Source organism: Triticum aestivum, chromosome 3B (assembly GCF_018294505.1).
Source record: "Triticum aestivum cultivar Chinese Spring chromosome 3B, IWGSC CS RefSeq v2.1, whole genome shotgun sequence".
NCBI lineage: Eukaryota > Viridiplantae > Streptophyta > Magnoliopsida > Poales > Poaceae > Triticum > Triticum aestivum.
In genome coordinates, this window is record NC_057801.1 from 172071538 (window position 1) to 172093619 (window position 22082).

Genomic DNA, 22082 nt, shown 5'->3' on the forward strand with positions numbered 1-22082 from the left:
CAATTCTCGCGTAAGAAATCTCGCAGTGCAGCGTCCATCACGGGGCTCAATTGTGTTCCGATGGATGCTGTCTTCGTGGGATCCGTTGGGTGTACCTGGAATTTGGCTATCTCGTCTGCAGGTTTAAATGAGGTGGACTTGGGTCGTTTGTCGAGTATCACGTCGTCCCTGTCCACGGTGGCCCGCAGTGTTGTTAACTCTTCGGGTGCCAGGGCTTCAGATAATGCTTCCAGGGCTAGTGCTGCGGTTTTGTTTTCGGCGCGGAGTGCGACGTCCGGATCACTGGCTAGAGTGATGATTCCGTTCGGTCCGGGCATTTTAAGCTTCATGTACCCGTAATGGGGTACAGCTTGAAAGCTTGTAAACGCGTCCCGCCCTAGAAGGGCGTGGTATCCGCTGCTGAAGGGAGCCACTTGGGATGTGATTTCTTCTGGCCTATAATTCTATGGAGTGCCGAATACCACATCGAGTGTGATTTTTCTCGTGCACCATGCTTCCCGAGTGGGGATGATTCCCCTGAAGGTGGTGCCGCTTTGCTCAATGCGGCCTTTATCAATCTCATTTTGTTGAGAGTTTCTTCATAGATCAAGTTTAACCCGCTTCCGCCGTCCATGAGTACTTTGGTTAGCCGGAAGCCGTCCACGATTGGGCTAAGGACCAGAGCGGCCGGTGCCCGGACAGTCTGGAATCGAGGTTCGTCACTGGCATTGAAAGTTATAGCCGTGTCGTTCCAGGGGTTCATCTTTGCCACATGGAAAATTTCCGCAGAGCTTCGGTGAGCCCGCTTGCGCCTGTTGTTCGAGGCGAAAGTCTCGAAGACTGTTAGTACCGTATTGTGTCCGTGGGCAGGATATTGTTCCGCTTCATGGCTCGCAAGAAGATCCTCGCCACTTTTTGCCACCTGCTGTTGTATCCAACATGCCCTAAGGCTATGAGTTGGCATTGTATCCGGCGTACTATGGAGCTTACATGGCCCGTCGAGCCATTCTTCCAATACGGACCCCCGCCCTGGGGTGGACTTCAGTTTCTTGGGGATTGGATTGGACGTCTTACGAGAGTTCGTCCGTTTGGTTCGGACAAAGATCTTAATGAGAGTGGTACTATCCCAAAATTCTGTTTGGGTCTTCCAAGCGCTCTCCATTGCACAGTACGCACGTACTATGGTTGCCAAGTCCGCGAAACGTATTACCTTGCGGCGGCTTATAGCATTGAGGAGCCCTTCATCCGTGCAGTTTTTACAAAAGAGCGAGACCATGTTCTCCTCACGGCAGTCCTTAACCTTGTTGAGTGCAAGGAGGAATCTGGCCCAGTAATGATGTACCGTCTCCTGGGGCTCTTGCCTGATGCGGGAGAGACAGTTTAAGTCCAAATAAGTGTTGTTAGCAGAATCCGGATTATGATCCGATCTAACGCCCAGGGGCGCGGGCGGTTCCGAGCCCAACAGCTCGGAATCCAGGATGCTACCCGATTCCTTCGGGCCAATGCCCGATCCTAAGTCCGGGACCTGGGGCAGGTTGTCCTCTGAGCAGATTTTCGGCTCAAGGAGTTCGATGATCCGAACATAATTCGTCCTCAAAGCTGGGGGACGATCCACGTGTGGTTCTTCCACAATCGCTATCTCATGGGTGGCCGATGGGGATCTGATGTCCCTTCGGTCGGGTTTAAGCCCAATCCGGATGTAGTTCGTAGTGACTCCCGGAGCGGCGATGCGATCCAAGAGTTCATTAAAGGAGGAGAGCTCCATTGGATCCATCTGTTCGGCAAGTTCCGAACTGACCCGAAGGTTATGATTGATGACCCGAGAGGCCATCATCGGCTCTGTCGCCGACGGGGTGGCCATAATAAAGCCACCGAGCCGGAGCGTCTGGCCTACAGCCAGGGCTCCCTCCGAAGTAATGTCGTCCTTGAAGACGAGTCGAGCCATCAAGCCTTGCGGCGACGTCATAGAGGAACTCTCAATGAAAACACCAATGTCGGTGTCAAGACCGGTGGATTGATGTCTACTACACAACCTTCTTCTTGTAGACGTTGTTGGGCCTGCAAGTGCACATGTTTGTAGGACAGTAGCAAATTTCCCTCAAGTGGATGACCTAAGGTTTATCAATCCGTAGGAGGCGTAGGATGAAGATGGTCTCTCTCAAACAACCCTGCAACCAAATAACAAAAAGTCTCTTGTGTCCCCAACACACCCAATGCAATGGTAAATTGTATAGGTGCACTAGTTCGGCAAAGAGATGGTGATACAAGTGCAAAATAGATAGTAGATAAAGGTTTTTGTAATCTGAAATAATAAAAACAGCAAGGTAGCGAGCGGTAAAAGTGAGCGTAAACGGTATTGCAATGATAGGAAACAAGGCCTAAGGTTCATACTTTCACTAGTGTAAGTTCTCTCAACAATAATAACATAGATAGAACATATGACAAGCCCTCAACATGCAACAAAGAGTCACTCCGAAGCCACTAATAGCGGAGAACAAACGTAGAGATTATGGTCGGGTACGAAACCACCACAAAGCTATTCTTTCGGATCAATCTATAAAAGAGTTTGTACTAGAATAACACCTTAAGATACAAATCAACCAAAACCCTAATGTCGCCTAGATACTCCATTGTCACCTCAAGTATCCGTGGGCATGATTATACGATATGCATCAAACAATCTCAGATTCATCCAACCAACATAAAAGTACTTCAAAGAGTTCCCCAAAGTTTCTACAAGAGAGTCAAGAACGTGTGCCAACCCCTATGCATAGGTTCCCAAGTGTCACGAAACCCGCAAGTTGATCACCAAAACATACATCAAGTGGATCAATAGAATAACCCATTGTCACCACGGTTATCCCATGCAAGACATACATCAAGTGTTCATAAAAGACTCAATCCGATAAGATAACTTCAAAGGGGAAACTCAATTCATCACAAGAGAGTAGAGGGGGAGAAACATCATAGGATCCAACTACAATAGCAAAGCTCGGGATACATCAAGATCGTGCCATCGAGGAACCCGAGAGAGAACACGAGAGAGAGAGAGAGATCAAACACATAGCTACTAGTACATACCCTCAGCCCCGAGGGTGAACTACTCCCTCCTCGTCATGGATAGCGCCGGGATGATGAAGATGGCCTCCGGTGATGGGATCCCCCTCCGGCAGGGAGCCGGAATAGGGTCCCGATTGGTTTTTGGTGGCTACAGAGGTTTGCAGCGGCGGAACTCCCAATCTATCTTCTATTCTGGAAGTTTTAGGGTACGTAGGTATATATGGGTGAAAGGAGTATGTCGGTGGACCTCCAGGGGCTCACGAGGTAGGGGGGCGTTCCCAGGGGGGAGGGGCGTGCCCCCCACCCTCGTGGGCAGCCCGGGGATCCCCTGACGTGCACTCTAAGCCCATCTGGTTGGTTTCCTTCCACAATTAACTTCTCCAGTTGATTTCGTTCCGTTTTGACTCTGTCTGATATTCCTTTTCCTCGAAACACTGAAATAGGCATAAAACAGCAAATCTGGGCTGGGCCTCCGGTTAATAGGTTAGTCCCAAAAATAATATAAAGTGGATAATAAAGCCCAATATTGCCTAAAATAGTAGATAAAGTAGCATGGAGCAATCAAAAATTATAGATACATTGGAGACATATCAAGCATCCCCAAGCTTAATTCCTACTCGTCCTCGAGTAGGTAAATGATGAAAAACAATTTTTGATGCGGAGTGATACTTTGGCATAATTTCAATATAAATCTTCTTACTTGTGATATGAATATTCAGATCCGAAAGATTTAAGACAAAAGTTCATATTGACACAAAAATAATAATATTTCAAACATACTAACTCAGCAATTATGTCTTCTCAAAATAACATGGCCAAAAAAAGTTCATCCCTACAAAATCATATAGTTAGGCTATGCTTCATTTTCGTCACACAAAGATGTTCCCAACTTCTATACCCCCGATGACAAGCCAAGCAATTGTTTCATACTCAAATAATCTCAAACTTTTTCAACCTTCAAGCAATACATGAGCACGAGCCATGGATATAGCACTATGGGTGGAATAGAATATGATGATGGGGATTGTGTGGAGAAGACAAAAAAGGAGAAAGTCTCATATTGACGAGGATAATCAATGGGCTATGGAGATGCCCATCAATTGATGTCAACATGAGGAGTAGGGATTGCCATGCAACGGATGCACTAGAGCTATGAATGCTCAACAAAAGAAAACTAGTGGGTGTGCATCCAACTTGCTTGCTCATGAAGACCTAGGGCATTTGAGGAAGCCCATCGTAGGAATATACAAGCCAAGTTCTATAATGAAAAATTCCCACTAGTATGAACAAGACATTATATGAGACTCACTATATGAAAAACATGGTGCTACTTTGAATGTGAGGAAGAGCAATGCACGGTACCGAAGAGGCTAGCAAATGCGGAAAGGTAAAAGTGCGTATAATCCATGGACTCAACATTAGTCAAAAGAACTCATATACTTATTGCAAAAATTTAGAAGCCGTCAAAAATCAAGTACTACGCACAATGCTCCTAGGGGGATAGATTGGTAGGAAAAGACCATCGCTCATCCCCGACCGCCACTCATAAGGATGCACAAGCCAGGTACACTTCATGCTTCAAATTTGTTACACAACTTTACCCATACGTGCATGCTACGGGACTTGCAAACTTTAACACAAGTATTTCTCAAATTCACAACTACTCAACTAGCACGACTTTGATATTATTACCTCCATATCTCAAAACAATTATTAAGCATTAAATTTATCTTAGTATTCAATTCACTCAAAAGAAAGTTTCACATATCTTGAACACTAAGTATATTAACATTAAGCAAATTACCATGCTATTAAAGACTCTCAAAATAATCTAAGTGAAGCATGAGAGATCAAGTTTCTTTAAAACAAATCCACCACCGTGCTCTAAAAGATATAAGTGAAGTACTAGAGCAAAAATTATCACACTCAAAAGATATAAGTGAAGCACATAGAGTATTCTAGCAAATTCCAATTTGTGTAAGGCTCTCTCTCATTAAAGAATTTCAGATCTTGATACTTATTCAAACAGCAAGAAAAGCTAAAGAAAACTACATTGCAAGGATAGCACAACTCATGTGAAGAAGCAAAAACTTAGGCTCAACCGATACTAACCGATAGTTGTTGAAGAAGAAAGGTGGGATGCCTACCGGGGCATCCCCAAGCTTAGATGCTTGAGACTTCTTGAAATATTATCTTGGGGTGCCTTGGGCATCCCCAAGCTTGAACTTTTGTGTCTCCTGAATTCCTCTCATATCATGGTTTATCTTTTTATCAAAAGCTTCATTCATAACAAACTCAACAAGAACTCGTGAGATAGGTTAGTATAAACCAATGCAAAACCTTATCATTTTATACTGTAACAAATCACTAACATTATTATTCAACATTTAATACTAAATGCCTCTGCATATTTAATACTCATATCCTCAGATAGAATCTTTAAACAAACAAACATATGCAAACAATGCAAACATAACAGCAATCTGCCAAAACAGTACAGTCTGTAAAGAATGCAGGAGTATCAATACTTCCCTAACTCCAAAAAATATGAAATAAAATTCCCACTGTAATAAATTTATCAGAGCTCAATATGCAAAAAGATTCAACATTATACCACTCTCTGACTTTTCTAGGGAATTTTTGCAACAGCGGTAAACTTTCTGTTTTCAAACAGCAACATGCATACTAGCAATATAAGCATGGCAAAGGCTATCCTTGACTTCTTTATTGAAACTAAAGACGCAAAACACTATTATAACTAACAGCAAGCAAAAACTAACAAAAGGAAATGACTCTCCAAGCAAAACACATATCATGTGGTGAATAAAAATATAGCTCCAAGTAAAGTTACCGATGAACGAAGACGAAAGAGGGGATGCCATCCGGGGCATCCCCAAGCTTAGTTGCTTGGTTGTCCTTGAATATTACCTTGGGGTGCCTTGGGCATCCCCAAGCTTAGGCTCTTTCCACTCCTTATTCCATAGTCCATCGAATCTTTACCCAAAACTTGAAAACTTCAACCACACAAAACTCAAAACAAAACTCGTAAGCTCCGTTAGTATAAGAAAATAAAACCACCACTTAGGTACTGTAATGAACTCATTCTAAATTCATATTGGTGTAATATCTACTGTAATCCAACTTATCTATGGTTCATACCCTCCGATACTACTCATAGATTCATCAAAATAAGCAAACAACACATAGAAAACAGAATCTGTCAAAAACAGAACAGTCTGTAGTAATATGTATAAAACGTATACTTCTGGAACCCCAAAAATTATGAAATAAATTGATGGACCTGAAAAATTTGTCTATTAATAATCTGCAAAAAGAATCAACCTAAAATCACTCTCCAGTAAAACATGGAAGCTATTCTCGTGAGCGCTAAAGTTTCTGTTTTTCACAGCAAGATCACATAAACTTCACCCAAGTCTTCTCAAAGGTTCTACTTGGCACTTTATTGAAACAAAAGCTATAAAACATGATTACTAAAGTAGCATAATCATGTGGACACACAAAAACAGTAAGGATAAGTATTGGGTTGTCTCTCAACAAGCGCTTTTCTTTAATGCCTTTCTAGCTAGGCATGATAATGACAATGATGCTCACAAAAAAGATAAGAATTGAAACGTAATGGGAGCATCATGAAGCATATGACTAGAACATTTAAGTCTAAACCACTTCCTATGCATGGGGATTTTGTGATCAAACAACTTATGGGAACAATAATCAACAAGCATAGGAAGGTAAAACAAGCATAGCTTCAAGATTTTCAACACATAGAGAGGAAACTTGACATTATTACAATTCCTACAAGCATATGTTCCTCCCTCATAATAATTTTCAGTAGCATCATGAATGAATTCAACAATATAATCAGCACCTAAAACATTCTTTTCATGATCTACTAGCATAGAAATTTTACTACTCTCCTCATAAGCAAACTTCTTCTTTATGGCATACGTATCATCACAATAATCATCATAGATAGGAGGCATGCTTTCATCATAGTAAATTTGCTCATCAAAGCTTGGGGGACAAAAAATATCATCTTCATCAAACATAGCTTCCCCAAGCTTGTGGCTTTGCATATCATTGGTATCATGGATATTCAAGGAATTCATACTAACAACAATGCAATCATGCTCATCATATACAAACATTCTATAGATTTCTTCTTCTAGCACTTGAGCACAATTTTTCTTCCCATCATTTTCACGAAAGATATTAAAAAGGTGAAGCGTTTGAGACAAACTCAATTCCATTTTTTTTGTAGTTTTCTTTTATAAAATAAACTAGTGCTAAACCAAGAAACAAAAAGATTCGATTGCAAGATCTAAAGATATACCTTCAAGCGCTAACCTCCCCGGCAACGGCGCCAGAAAAGAGCTTGATGTCTACTACACAACCTTCTTCTTGTAGACGTTGTTGGGCCTGCAAGTGCACAGGTTTGTAGGACAGTAGCAAATTTCCCTCAAGTGGATGACCTAAGGTTTATCAATCCGTAGGAGGCGTAGGATGAAGATGGTCTCTCTCAAGCAACCCTGCAACCAAATAACAAAGAGTCTCTTGTGTCCCCAACACACCCAATACAATGGTAAATTGTATAGGTGCACTAGTTCGGCGAAGAGATGGTGATACAAGTGCAAAATAGATAGTAGATATAGGTTTTTGTAGTCTGAAAATATAAAAACAGCAAGGTAACAAGTGGTAAAAGTGAGCGTAAACGGTATTGCAGTGATAGGAAACAAGGCCTAGGGTTCATACTTTCACTAGTGCAAGTTCTCTCAACAATAATAACATAGATAGATCATATAACAAGCCCTCAACATGCAACAAATAGTCACTCCGAAGCCACTAATAGCGGAGAACAAACATAGAGATTATGGTAGGGTACGAAACCACCTCAAAGTTATTCTTTCGGATCGATCTATAAAAGAGTTCGTACTAGAATAACACCTTAAGATACAAATCAACCAAAACCCTAATGTCCCATAGATACTCCTTTGTCACCTCAAGTATCCATGGGCATGATTATACGATATGCATCACACAATCTCAGATTCATCCAACCAACATAAAAGTACTTCAAAGAGTGCCCCAAAGTTTCTACCGGAGAGTCAAGAACGTGTGCCAACCCCTATGCATAGGTTCCCAATGTCACGAAACCCGCAAGTTGATCACCAAAACATACATCAAGTGGCACATGATATCCCATTGTCACCACAGATAATCACGACAAGACATACATCAAGTGTTCTCATAAAAGAGTCAATCCGATAAGATAACTTCAAAGGGGAAACTCAATTCATCACAAGAGAGTAGAGGGGGAGAAACATCATAAGATCCAACTACAATAGCAAAGCTCGGGATACATCAAGATCGTGCCATAGAGGAACACGAGAGAGAACACGAGAGAGAGAGAGAGAGAGAGAGAGAGAGAGAGATCAAACACATAGCTACTGGTACATACCCTCAGCCCCGAGGGTGAACTACTCCCTCCTCGTCATGGATAGCGTCGGGATGATGAAGATGGCCTCCGGTGATGGGATCCCCTTCCGGCAGGGTGCCGGAACGGGCTCCCGAGAGGTTTTTGGTGGCTACAGAGGCTTGCGGCGGCGGAACTTCCGATCTATCTTCTGTTCTGGAAGTTTTAGGGTACGTAGGTATATATGGGTGCAAGGGGTACGTCGGTGGACCTCCAGGGTGCTCACGAGGCAGGGGGCGCGTCGTGGGCAGCCCGGGACTCCCCTGACGTGCACTCCAAGTCTATCAGGTTGCTTTCCTTCCAAAAATAACTTCTCCAGTTGATTTCGTTCCGTTTTGACTCCATCTGATATTCCTTTTCCTCGAAACACTGAAATAGGCATAAAACAGCAAATCTAGGCTGGGACTCCAGTTAATAGGTTAGTACCAAAAATAATATAAGAGTGGATAATAAAGCCTAATATTTCCTAAAATAGTAGATAAAGTAGCATGGAGCAATCAAAAATTATAGATACGTTGGAGACGTATCACACATCCCTGTGCACCAACCGCGGTGGCGCTAGGAGTACAGGTAGCTGCTGCCTTACCCCGACGTGACGCTACCGCACCATTGGCACCTAGATCCGCAGCGAATCCCGGCGCCGACAGTTTCACGGACAAAGCGGGCGCACAACAAGGAGGTGCGCAGGCACGCAGCTCACACCAGCGCAGCGGCGCACACCCGAGTACGCGCAAACTCTCCCAACTGGGAGACCTAGGAGCAACGGCGGCTCGACATCCACATCAACCATGACCTTGCACCTCCGCCCCTGTAGGTACCAGCTGGAGGAAGAGGAGGCGGAGGCGGAGTACCAAGCCGCCCTCGAGGAGGCCCTGCAGCACGCGCTGGAGGCGAGCCGACTCGAGGAGGACACCCATTGGGATGGGCTAGATCAAGCCCTTGCTTTGTCCGTGGCGGGGGACTCCGTCTAGATGCCCCTGTTTGTGCCGCCACCGCCGATGGCGCCGCCCCTCAACGAGCCCAAGGCCGAGCCAGAGCCGGAGCGCGAGCCAACTCCCATGCGCAAGCGGTCACCACTGCCCCCCACTTGGCCGAAGGAGACCTACTCGTGGACCGGCAAGCTCGGCGAGTGGGTGAGCACGCCTTCATGCTACTTAGAATCCACACCGGAAGAAGAGGCGGCCCACCTTGAGCGCCGGAAGGCACATTGGCTTGCTAAGGAGGGGGGCAACGGCGAGCGGCAGATGCAATATGAGCAGATGATGCACCGCGATGAGGAGGCTCTGCGGCTTGAGGAGGAGGAGGGGCGCACCGGCTTCGCCGCTATTGAAGGAAATATGCCCTAGAGGCAATACTAAAGTTGTTATTTCATATTTACTTATTCATGGTAAATGTTTATTATTCATGCTAGAATTGTATTAACCGGAAACTTGATACATGTGTGAATACATATACAAAACTACATGTCCCTAGTATGCCTCTACTAGACTAGCTCGTTGATCAAAGATGGTTAAGTTTCTTAGCCATGGACATGAGTTGTCATTTGATAACGGGATCACATCATTAGTGGAATGATGTGATGAAAAAGACCCATCCATTAGCTTAGCATTATGATCGTTCAGTTTTATTGCTACTGTTTTCTTCGTGTCAAATATATATTCCTCTGACTATGAGATTATGCAACTCCCGGACACCGGAGGAATGCCTTTTGTGCTATCAAACGTCACAACGTAACCGGGTGATTATAAATATGCTCTATAGGTATCTCCGAACGTATTTGTTAGGTTGGCATAGATCGAGATTAGGATTTGTCACTCCGGGTATCGGAGAGGTATCTCTGGGCCCTCTCGGTAATGCACATCATATGAAGACTTGCAAGCAATGTGACTAATGAGTTAGTTGCAGGATGATGCACTACGGAACGAGTAAAGAGACTTGCCGCTAACGAGATTGAACTAGGTATGAAGATATCGACAATCAAATCTCAGGCAAGTAACATACCGATGACAAAGGGAATTACTATATTGACATTGCGGTTCGACCGATAAAGATCTTCGTAGAATATGTGGGAACCAATATGAGCATCCAGGTTCCTCTATTGGTTATTGACTGGAGAGGTGTCTCGGTCATGTCTACATAGTTCTCGAACCCGTAGGGTCCCCATGCTTAACGTTCGATGATGATTGGTATTATATGAGTTATGTGTTTTGGTGACCGAAGGTTGCTCGGAGTCCCGGATGAGATCACAGACATGACGAGGAGTCTCGAAATGGTTGAGAGGTAAATATTGATATATTTGAAGGTTATATACGGACACCGGAATGGTTCCGAAGAGGTTCGGGGATTTTTTGGAGTACCGTGAGGTTACCGGAACCCCCCAGGAAAGTTAATGGGCCTCATGAGCATTAGTGGAGAGGATATGGCAGCCAACGGGAGGTGGCGCCTCCCCCCCAAGCCAATCCAAATTGGACAAGGGGTGGGGGCGCGACCCCCCTTTCCTTCTCCCTTTCCACCTCTTTCCTCTTCCCCCCTCTCCGTAAGAAGGAAAAGAGGGGGGCGAATCATACTAGGAGTGGAGTCCTAGCAGGACTCCCCCTCCATGGCGCGCCCCTGGTGGCCAGCCTCCTCCCCCTTCCCCTTTATGTACGGGGGCGGGGCACCCCAAAGGCACACCAATTGTTTAGCCGTGTGCGGAGCCCCCCTCCACCGTTTACTCCTCCGGTCATATCGTTGTAGTGTTTAGGCGAAGCCCTGCGCGGATCACTTCACCAAGACCGACATCACGCCGTCGTGCTGACGGAACTCATCAACTCCATCGACACTCTGCTGGATCAAGAGTTCGAGGGATGTCATCAAGCTGAACGTGTGCAGAACTCGGAGGTGTCGTACGTTCGGTACTTGATTGGTTGATTCGAGAAGACGTTCAACTATATCAACCGCGTTAAGTTAACGCTTCCGCTTTTGGTCTACGAGGGTACGTGGACACACTCTCCCCTCTCGTTGCTATGCATCTTCTAGATAGATCTTGCGTGAACGTAGGCATTTTTTTGAAATTGCATGCTATGTTTCCCAACAACTATGCCGCCACCGCAGCAGACGCCGGAGGAGGCTGCCTTGACGGCCTATCAAACCGTGTTCGGTTGGGCTGGGCCTCCCCCCGTCTTCATTGACCTCGCCGGCGGTGAGGACAACGACGGCAAGGGCAAGGGCATGAGCAAGACGGTCTACTAGGGCAGCGTGCGGACGTTTATTTGAGGTTTTTTTAATTTTTTAGTTTAAGCGGACTTTGGCCGGCGTTTGACCGGCCATTTATGTATAATTATGTTTAATTTGTCTATTTCGGCTACGTCGGCACAAATGGATCGGCGTCCCGTTGGGCGCACCTGTCAACCCAAATAAAAAAGCGAACGCGCACGTCCGTCTGGCTGATCAAAACGGACGAAAAACGGACAAAGCGCGCGTCCGTTTGGGTCTGTGCATTGGAGTTGCTCTAACTAGCCTAAAAAAGTCTTATATTTTGGTACAAAGGTAATACTCCCTCCGTCTGAAAAAGCTTGTCCCAACCTTGTTCCTCAAATGGATGTATCGAGCACTAACTTGGTGCTAGATACATCCATTTGAGGGACAAGCTTTTCGGGACGGAGGGAATACGATACAACATTGTTAGGAAAGCAACCGCATCTACCTATTGAAGTTGCTTTGTGCAATGATTAATCTCTTGACATTCGCCCGCATAGTAAGCAGATAGATGCTTTTCCTGAGGTTCACATCACATTCCTTGCGACAAAGTGATTGTGGCTTTCTGCCGCAGTGATGATGACTGGGGACATTCCCTTGTTTTGGATCAAGTGGTGGGCACGACTAGCCTGTAGATGAAGCGACTCCTGCAAAATTTCTACGGAAATCCTTGTAATTTTTTTGTGAAAATCCTACGCTTGGTAGGGTAGGAGTATACCTGGCCATACCTCGGGCCGGGCCGGGCTTTGGGCCGGGCCTAGCCAAGCCCGACGCAAAAATCTCAGGCCTGGCCCGGCCCGGCCATCAGGCCTTGTTTTCTGGGCCCGAGCCCGGCCCGAACACATAAAAGCCCGTCGGGCTCCGGGCCGGCTCGGCCCGACCTTCAGAAAATGCAAAAACGACAGGCCCAGACCCGGCCTGGCCCGACCTTCGGGCTCAAAATCTAGGCCCGAGCTCGGCCCGGGGCAGCGTCCGGCCGGGCCGGGTCGGGCTTTTTCGGGCCGGGCTTCCCATGGCCAGGTATAGGTAGGAGCATCTAAAGTTTTAGTTGGTGGTATCCTTGATTCGTTGGTTGTTTTTCGAAGAAAAAAAGACATTGCACATTTTTTCAACAAAGCGAATATATTGTGAAGATACCAATTATACCCGGCCTCTGTACTAACAAGTGTACATTGCAACCATGTGACTCATGTGAAATCCAAACAATAAAAAAACAAGTGTACATTGCATACTTGAGGTTCTCCCGTAGATTCTGAAGAAATTCCAGTCCGTATTCGGTCCGTGCTGGCGGCGACGACGCCCGTGGGTGTCGTTCCCCTCCTTGGAGGCGTCGCCAAGGTGTGTCGACATGTCCCTCGCTCGCTCTTGGGATTGGTAGAGGTCTTCGGGCGAAAGCCTAGATTTGGAGTTGAACCGGCGTGATGGCAGCGTCCTCATCATCGCTACTCTGTTGGGAGCATCACATTTGAAGACCGGGTCTTGAGGTTCCATGTTGTGCTACTTCCGATGCTCATCGTTGTCCAAGATGAGCTTCAGAGGCGCAATGTACGTCGTAGCCGGTGAGTTAAAGACGATGGCTTTAGTGGACCGACCAAGTTCCACCATCTACTTGCCATCTCCTTTAGGTATCAAGGATGGGTGGTGCATCGATGAAGGAAGTTCATTGGAGTTGGTGTTGTCTTCAGAGATGACCGCTGTTGTTCGAAACGCGGCGATATTGCTTAGTTTTGGACATGCTCTTTTTTGCTTTGCAGCTGTGTTGTCGGTGGAGACTGTAGTCGGACTAACCCTCCTGCGGGGTTTGTGTTGCGCTTGTTGTTCGCAACAAATTGTAGTCGTCTTAGTTAAAATTCCTCCTATAAAAAATATGGTATGCATTCGTGTACTCTAAAAAAAGTTTCTCGTGTGCATTGCACACTTGGTATGACTTGTAATTTTTCTTTTCAACCTAGTTTTTCTTTTCTTATATTATCTTATACCTAAAGAAGTTGATCCCCACTACCTTAGTTATCTCAACATGAGCCTTCCACCTCATCAAATGTGCCACCTCAGCACTCCCACTGCATATTTTCCTCAAAAACTTCAGTAGAAAATACCATTTAGTTTGATGACATAATCACCCCTATTGTTGTTGAGCAACTGTTAAGCCACATCATTGGGAAGGTCCTGTGAAAACACTTTGCCCCTTCCAATACCTTTCCTGGATTAAACTAGAGCGCATTCCATATGATCCATGAGACCAGCATGGTGAGGGTCGACATGGCCATACGGTGGGCAGTGTTGGGCTTTGACATGTTGGTCCACCAGTTTTTGACAATACGCTCATTCCTCCATTGGTCCATCAACAAGGCTTCTAATCCAAGCCATTCCTTCACCATCCTCCACACGCGCAAAGTGAATCGATATTTGTAGAAGAGATGTGGCGCTGTCTCATTGGCCCTCTTGTAGAGAGTGCAAAGATCACACTTAGGCCAACCCCACTGCCTGTTCTATAGAGCCAACCAAGCGAAGAATTGACCTTGGGAGGGGACCAAACCTTCCACACAATCTTGTTCAAGATGGTTGACGTGGAGCCAAAGAATTGCACTTTGTATGTATAAGACATGGGATACTCTCTGTTGGCCGCAAGCTTCCAAAAAAAATGTTATCGTCGACATCCACATGAAGTTGGAAGTGCTCAAGGCAAATCCAGAGATCAAAAAACTCGGTGATGTGACCCATAGAGAGCAACACGGAAGGGTGATCTTGCTAACCCAACCATGGAGTCTCCCACAAGGCGTATTTCCTTCCATTACCAATGATGAGTCAATTCATTTTTCCTTCTAAACTTTAGAGTAAATACTACAAGGTGGAGGAATATCCATGAATTCTAAACTATTAATGTGCATAATTATGTTCATTCTTTATTGTTGACATTATCCCTAAGTAAGTTAAATATTCCTATATGTCCGGTTGAAAACATATTTGTACTAAAAATTTGCTCCTGAGTGCTAGTTAATGATTGAAAGACCAAAGATGATTGAGCATGCGATATCTATTGATTAAACAACTCTGACATAAACCATTCTAGGAGAATAAGAGTAATTCATTTGTTTAATGACTAAGAACATGGTTTGCTATGATCAAGAAACTTTGTGGGTTAAGCTTTTGCATGTAAAGGTGCCATGACCTCCTCACAAGAAGTTTTGTAAAAAGATATTGTCATTTAGAATGTTTGATCATGAAAGTAAATAGTGATGTTGCCATTTTTGTATTCTTTATTATCGACTCCTCACTTCATAAACATGTGGTCATGTTTACCGAGCTCAGATTTTGCTTGGGGACAAGCAATATCTAAGCTTGGAGGAGCTGATACATCCCATTTTACATCACTATTTCTTATTATAATTTACTCTTTGTCAATAATATTTTACACCTTAATGCTCAATTCTAATGCCTTTTCCCTTCAATTTGCTTGTAATACACGAAGAGGGAAATTATAATTTACTCTTTGTCAATGATATTTTGCACATTAATTCAATTTGCATGTACTCATGTGTTGTAGCAGTGGCCTAGTTGCAGGGTGAACAGGGTGGTCCATGGAACACCCTGTAAATCGATCCAGTACTTCAATATAGATGTAAAAAGCTATATTTCACTACACTTCTAAAAACACCAGCAACCCGCAACACATGCTCAAGGCTCAAGCCCAAAATGTGCGACTGCACTATGTGATTGCTAGCTTCCTTGTTTCCTTCATGCGTTCTATAGGATAGGTTTGTTTAACTATCTATGGATGTCCGGATGTGATGCTTATGTGCAATTATGCCATGTATACAATTTACTCGATACATGATGGCCCGATATTTTGCCACTTTCATAAGAGGGTTTTGATATGATTTTCACCGAGTTTCTAATATTTGTCGTGCCTTTCTAATGTTAACCCTTCGAGAAAGAAAAAAACTTGTGTTTCCTCTAATGTGTAGTGCAGCCATGGACTTCTGATAACCAGAGAACCCAATCCTTCCCATGGCATCCTTCTTCAAGATGAAATAGTCATCAAAGGACCGGACGCCATGGTACAGACGATCAAAGCATTTTTGGGCATCCAAAATTGTCGGCGAAGAGGGCATCAGGGGCAAAGTAGTCTTCCATCAGCATCAAATGTTCACGCGCCCAGTTGCGGTTGACTACTCGATGACCCTTGATCGATCCCGTGAAACATGTTCTCGGCACGCTCCGCGTCTGCAAGCACCGCCCGCATCGTGACTGTCTCATCCGTGTAGTCCTCCTCGCTGGACGACTCAACATAGTGCTCGTAGATGTACTCCATATTCGAATCCATTTCTTCAAAGAAGAAGGGAACAAAATTTAGCTCAGGCAATTCACCGAACAGTTGCCAAGCATGGTAAGCATCGTAGGAGCGAATGGTACCCGAGGGGCGGTCTGAGGAGAGGTGTGCAACGGCGGTGGAGGAGAAGCGGCATGAGCCTGGGTGTACCGCTGGAGGTGGCGGCCTCGTCAAGTTTCGGCAGGTGTGCGGCGTGGCGGCCTGGGCGATGGAGTGGCGACGAGGGCAGGAGAGGAAAACTGAAGGAGAAAAAAATGAGAGCATGAAGTCGCGGGGTCCGGGAGGGGTTTTGGGTGGGCCGGGGTGTCAGAGTCCTACCCCGCCCCGCTCCCTCCTTCCGACACACACTTTGTCTCGTGTTTGCCGGAAAAGGTACGTTCGGACCGCTCGGCGGACCGATACATGTCCGTGTTGGATGGTTTTCGTGGTCCGGACCGCATTACGCGGACGGCTGCGGAAGGTTTAAGGGTGTGCTCTAGAGATGTTCCAAGGACTAGTATGTATAGAGTATAGATGGACCAAACCGATCTAAAATCGTATCCACGCCACTATGTTGTACCGAAACAATTTTTGGTCTCAACAAAGGGCCAAAAGAAAGCTCCGCTAGTGCTCTCAAGTCACCTCTTTCAATCTCCTATGCTTTCCTCAAAAGCCATGTCATTGTTGCCAACGTTTTCGCGCAAGCAAGATGATAGTAGTTTTTCTTTAGGCGTTCTTTAGGCACTATTTTTTTGTATTATTGATGAAATAAATGATATTATTTTTTTAAAATTATATCAATTATTGCTGAAATAAATGTATCTAGACGTATTTCAATGCTAGATAGGCTTCTTCGAGCGATCACGGATCGAAAGGAAGGGAGTAACTCCCTCAATCAAGGAAAAACAGTTTCGCAACTCGTTGTCAAAGGAAAATAACAAAGGCTATCCTAGTGGTTTTGCAACCAACCACATGCTCGCATGTCACCTGGCACTCGTACCACAATCATCCGGCGGGTCTTTTTCCTACTCGGACAAGTTTTGTACTAACTTACCCCGCAAAAAAAAAAGTTTTGTACTAAACCTTTTTCGCAAAAAAGAAGAGGTAGTATATAAGTTTTGTAATAACGGGACGGGGTGTTTGCGTTCTCTGTCAGAAACTCTGTTCCATGTAACGCAATACTCTTGGACCCGTATCAACGGAGGAGATTGATCCCAGAGGCGACCAGCTTGATCAGAATCAGAAGTTCGTTCGGCGACAGAAACTCGGGCCGCAAGCCACACGGGGAGGAAGAGTTCGTGCTCCCAAAGATTCGCACTTGATCCCTTCTACTTCTCGTATTTATTATTATTTTCTATACCACTATTATTATACTACCTAGCTTTTCCACCTCTTCTGTCGTCTGGTTCTTCTCTCCTGCGTGCGACGGCCACAACCTAGAAGCCGCGGCCGGAGCTCCCCCTCCCGGCGCCGCCCTCTCGCGCGCCCGTGGTCGCCGGCGGCAACCTAGAGGTGAGAGCGTCTCTTTTCTTGCATATTGTTCCAAGTCTCTCTGTTTTTTCCCTGCTCTGGCAAGTGATCAGGTTCCCTGATTAGTTCGATAATGCGGCGATCGACGGGCGTCTGTTCGTGTTTCAGCTCGATTTTTCTTGCGATTATTTTCCTCGGCGCTGCTGTTTCTCTGTTAGTGTTGGCGTGCTGTGTTGATGAATCGGATCAACTGATTATGTTGAATCCGTCGCTCCTTTTAGGGCCGCGTACTGGGGTTCTATTGGGAGTTTGGGAGGAGTTCACTTCAGGCCCTTGTGGTTCGATGGTTTCAGAGGCTGTAGGCAGCAAAATATATGAACGGCTCGGTGGTTTCAGAGTCTGTAGGCCACAAAATAAAAAATTGCTCCTCGAATCAACGTAAAACCACACATAATAAACCCCACAAATGTTCAGCAAAATAAAATATTGCTCCTCGAATTAACGTAAAACCACACATAATAAACCCCACAAATGTCACCCTGTGTAATTTGGTCGAGGGATTGTCAACAACTACTAGCAGGAACAAGAGCATGCCTATTTATTTTCAGTTAGTAGGTTATATGCGGAAAAATTGTTTGCTGTAAGGTACTTTCCTGCTAGTAGGTTATGTTTAAAAATTGTTGGTAAATACTCCAATTTAGAGAACTTCAGTGCCAAATACCACAAGTTGGTGATCGTCGTGCCAAGAGCTTTATTCATGGTTTATCACTTCAGTGCTTTAGTCAGGAGTCAACCCTCGACTATGTGGTATGCGAGAATGTACAATCATGTGGGGTAAATTTTATGTTTTTCTGCTTAATAGTGTTAAATTTTCTACCATTAAATGCAGAAACAGGATATTTATGCCTTTTTCTTGACACGGAAAGCCAATGGCGAGAGGACTGGATTCAGATTATATTGGTTCTATTTCGCTCATGGATGGATTTGATATGGGTATCACGTTTGATGGGTTTGGAGAAAATATGAAGAAGTTCATGGAGGTAGTGCCTTTCTTACCTTCACATTTAGCACAATTGTCTTGATTTTATTCCTACAGGCAGATATTTAGCATGATATATGATTTTTTGGCAATGCTTTGGTAGTGATTTGACTCACATTTGACAGTTACCGATCAAATATCTTGATTCTGCTCACGATAAAGCTGTTGAGCTAGTTGAGGATATCCATGCGCTGATTTACGCTCACTCTCCTGATGATAAATTTCCGGACAAAGACCATGGGACATTAACGGATCCATCTAATAACGGTGCCATAACCGGATCTCCCTCCACACGTGTTAAAATGCAGCAAGTTAACCCTAACGAAGGATTCTCTGGTTATCCTTCATCTCTCGTTACCGCGGAAGACCGTTCTCTCGGCTCAACTGCTACTGATGTTCATGAAACTGAGTCTGTTTCATCTACAACTCCAGGTTTGTCCTTGATCACACATAAGATTGCTTAGATTCCTGTTCCAGTTCCTTGTCATTTAGAGGCCGTTTGGATTGGTACCCCAACTTGCCCAGCCAATTTATTGGCGTTGACCACTCCCGTGGGCAAGTGCTTGGATGGAAGCCAATTATTTGGCGAGCCCCAACCAGCCCAGTCCTCTAGTTCAGCTTCACGTTGATCTTTATGCCGACGATTGGCGAGCTGGTGGCAGGTGAAGGCTTCGCCAATTTATTGGCGCGCCAATGCCTTGGTAGGGTCAGTGCAGGCAGAAACCAAACAGCCCCTTAGCTTTAGTATATTGTGTGCCCAGAAAATACTTTGTGTGAAGGGGATATTTTTTTCTGATGGGCACTGAAGTAACCTGATGACACCATTGTTCTAATAGATCATATGGTTTATTCTCTTGCCTGCAGCCATGTGTGCTTCTGAAGACTCCATTTCACTTGAGAGAACTGCTGACACCAAGGAGGAAGTTGCTTTTTGCAATTCAGAGGATCTCTCCAATAACTGCGCTCCTGAAAATCACAATTCACTAGGGGGATCTGTTAGCAGTGAGGAGGAAATTATATTATGGAATCAATGGAATTCTGTAACACCACGACAATCACCTGGTCTGGATTTATCTTTCCTTATCTTATTTACTCAGATCATAGGGGCCTTTCAATATGGACTTACATGTAATTGACTGATTGTGATGTAGAAAGCATGATCAGCTGTCTCAAATAGAAAATAGCTGTACTGTAATTTCTTCAGAATTATGGAGCCAAACCATTGCCACGTTACTGACTATAACATTTGTTGTGCACTTCCTGCTACCATCAATATTATTACTGACTGATTTTATTGAATTGATATGTCCTAACAGAGCTAGCCACCGTAGTCCAAGATTATGTATCTGAAGAAGCGAACGGAAATAAAATCATCGAGCAAGTTGAACTCCCTGGTTCAGGACCTTCAGGTAAACAATCGAGAAATTATCATTTTGCTCATCTTTATCCATGAGGGGGTACGCTGAGGTGAAAATAATCAATTTCAACAAGCAGCATTACTTGATTTTAATCTTAGCAAATAATGTCCTCTAATCCCTCAATTTCTTTAATAGTATTTAACTGACATTTATGTTTTGGCAGCTGCTTTTGATGGAGCAATTCTGCTTGGAAAGGGAAATGATGAAGAGCAATCAGAATTATGCAGTGAGAACAGCCATGAAGAATCAACAAAGCACGGTTTGTAGCTTTTTTTCCTTCCAAATTTTGAAATGTGTGAACATGACTTTATGTTTTTCCACAACATTTGAATGTGCTTCCAGAGAATGGAAAATAACGAAAAAATATATTCCGAATATCTTAACTTATACAGACAATAATGTTGCTTCTGTCTGCTAAATAGGTTACATAAAGAATTTGTCTGTTGGGTCTGTTTCACATTACTTGAGTGCAGAGGTGTTCGCTGCTGCTGATGATCCAAATATGTCTACTGACGAGGCCACAGATTTTGTTAATGTAGACCTCCGGGATGGCCAGGAGCAGATGAAATATAACAAAGCAGAGGCATCCTCGGTTCCTCAACCAAAAAACACATCATTCAAGGTACCAAGTACTTGAAATATGGTGGTACTGTGGTAATAGTAAGAATTGGTCGTGGTAGTAGATTAATGCAATTACAGCATCATGTCCTTTTGTGTGAAATAACTAGGCTGTATTACTCTTTCTGAATTTATCTACTCCCTCCGTTCCTAAATAATTGTCTTTCTAGCCATCTCAAATGGACTACAACATACGGATGTATGTAGACATGTTTTAGAGTGTAGGTTCATTCATTTTGCTCCGTATGTAGTCACTTGTTGAAATCTCTAGAAAGACAATTATTTAGGAACGGAGGGAGTACTAAACATCCTTGGAGAAATTGCATTAGAAAGCAAATAAATATCTCATATATACTCATTTTGCTTGCTTTTATTGCCATTCTTGTTACTTTCTTTTTACTTTGTACCCAAAAGCATGGCAACCGATGTTTTTACTCCTTGCAGAAAGTGTTGATGAGGAGCTTGTCGAATAAACTCCGGTGGTCAAAGAAGGATATGAATGTGCATCAGGCCGTCCCCTTTAGACCACAGAAATCAGTAGATGTTTGCTATGAAGTAGTTTGTTCATCAGATGGTCTGGAGGATGATTGGGAACTCTTATAAACCTGCACGAAATTCCGCACCTCTGGTTACAGGAGAAAATCTTGTGTAAACCGAAGTTCCTTGACTACTATCTCAAAGAATGCAAATGTTGAGGGTTTGCATCTCTACGGCACCCTCTGTCGGTGTATCGGCATTACTGTAAATCTGAGCTGAGGTTATGTAATTATGTAAAGCTCTTCTAGTTTTCTCTTGATGACCTGAATTTTGTACTGATCTGAGCTGGTGCAGCCAAGGGTATCTGTAACTACAGTAGTTTTCAGCTTCTTATTCCCCCTATCTACTAGCATTTCTGTTTAAAAATATACAGATATTCGCATTTCCTCTTCTGTTAATAAAAGTGAGTTATCATTTGCACTTTTGCATCAATTACTTTTTTGTTTGTTTGTTTGGAGTAAACAGTTTCTTCCCATCTGAGCTGACGCTTAATGTTTCCGGTAGCAAGTTAAAAATGTTATTCCCTGAGTAGTTACTTTTGTGATCGGTTTGCGGCTGTTGAACATACACAAACCACACTAACAACCATTAATGGCTTTGCTGCATCCACAGCCCTCCACGTGACCTTAATTATTTGTAGCCGTCTGATTCAAAGCATGTGGTGCAGATTTGTCCTCTCCCCGTCACCTACGTTTCTCTTCACACTTTGTAACGGACGCCACTGGCCCACCACCAAATAAATAAAATCGCTGATCCTATGCACAACCCATGTCATGACCTTTCCTTCCCGCAGCGACTATATCTTGCTTCAACGCGAGACTTTCTTTTAACTCGCTGAAGCTCTGTCCTCTGCGATGTATCAATTGGGCTGGCCCAGTTTTGTGTTTTTTTTGTTCGCTTTTTTCGAGAGAGTTTGCTCACTCG

At 44.3% G+C, this 22082-nt stretch overlaps 1 protein-coding gene across 3 annotated transcripts; it reads left to right on the top strand.

Moving 5' to 3' along the window:
- Positions 1-17279: 17279 nt before the first annotated feature.
- On the top strand, positions 17280-21590 carry LOC123069210 (uncharacterized). 3 transcript variants are annotated; one of them, XM_044491995.1, is made up of 8 exons: positions 17280-17588; positions 18436-18586; positions 18711-19017; positions 19450-19647; positions 19902-19994; positions 20167-20262; positions 20426-20625; positions 21066-21590. In XM_044491995.1, exons 2-8 carry the CDS (start codon positions 18476-18478, stop codon positions 21222-21224), a joined length of 1164 nt encoding a protein of 387 aa, XP_044347930.1. In that variant the 5' UTR covers positions 17280-17588; positions 18436-18475; the 3' UTR covers positions 21225-21590. The 3 variants fall into 3 exon arrangements, with proteins under 3 accessions (XP_044347930.1, XP_044347931.1, XP_044347932.1); XM_044491996.1 differs by having other exon boundaries at positions 17291-17588; positions 20528-20625; XM_044491997.1 differs by having other exon boundaries at positions 17293-17588; positions 20543-20625.
- The last annotated feature ends 492 nt before the right edge of the window (positions 21591-22082 follow it).

Coding starts and splice junctions, on each gene's coding strand:
- LOC123069210 (XM_044491995.1), top strand. CDS start 18,476: ATGGCGAGAGGACTGGATTCAGATTATATTGGTTCTATTTCGCTCATG. Junction 19,018..19,449: donor TGTTTCATCTACAACTCCAG/GTTTGTCCTTGA, acceptor TCTTGCCTGCAG/CCATGTGTGCTTCTGAAGAC. Junction 20,626..21,065: donor CAAAAAACACATCATTCAAG/GTACCAAGTACT, acceptor TACTCCTTGCAG/AAAGTGTTGATGAGGAGCTT.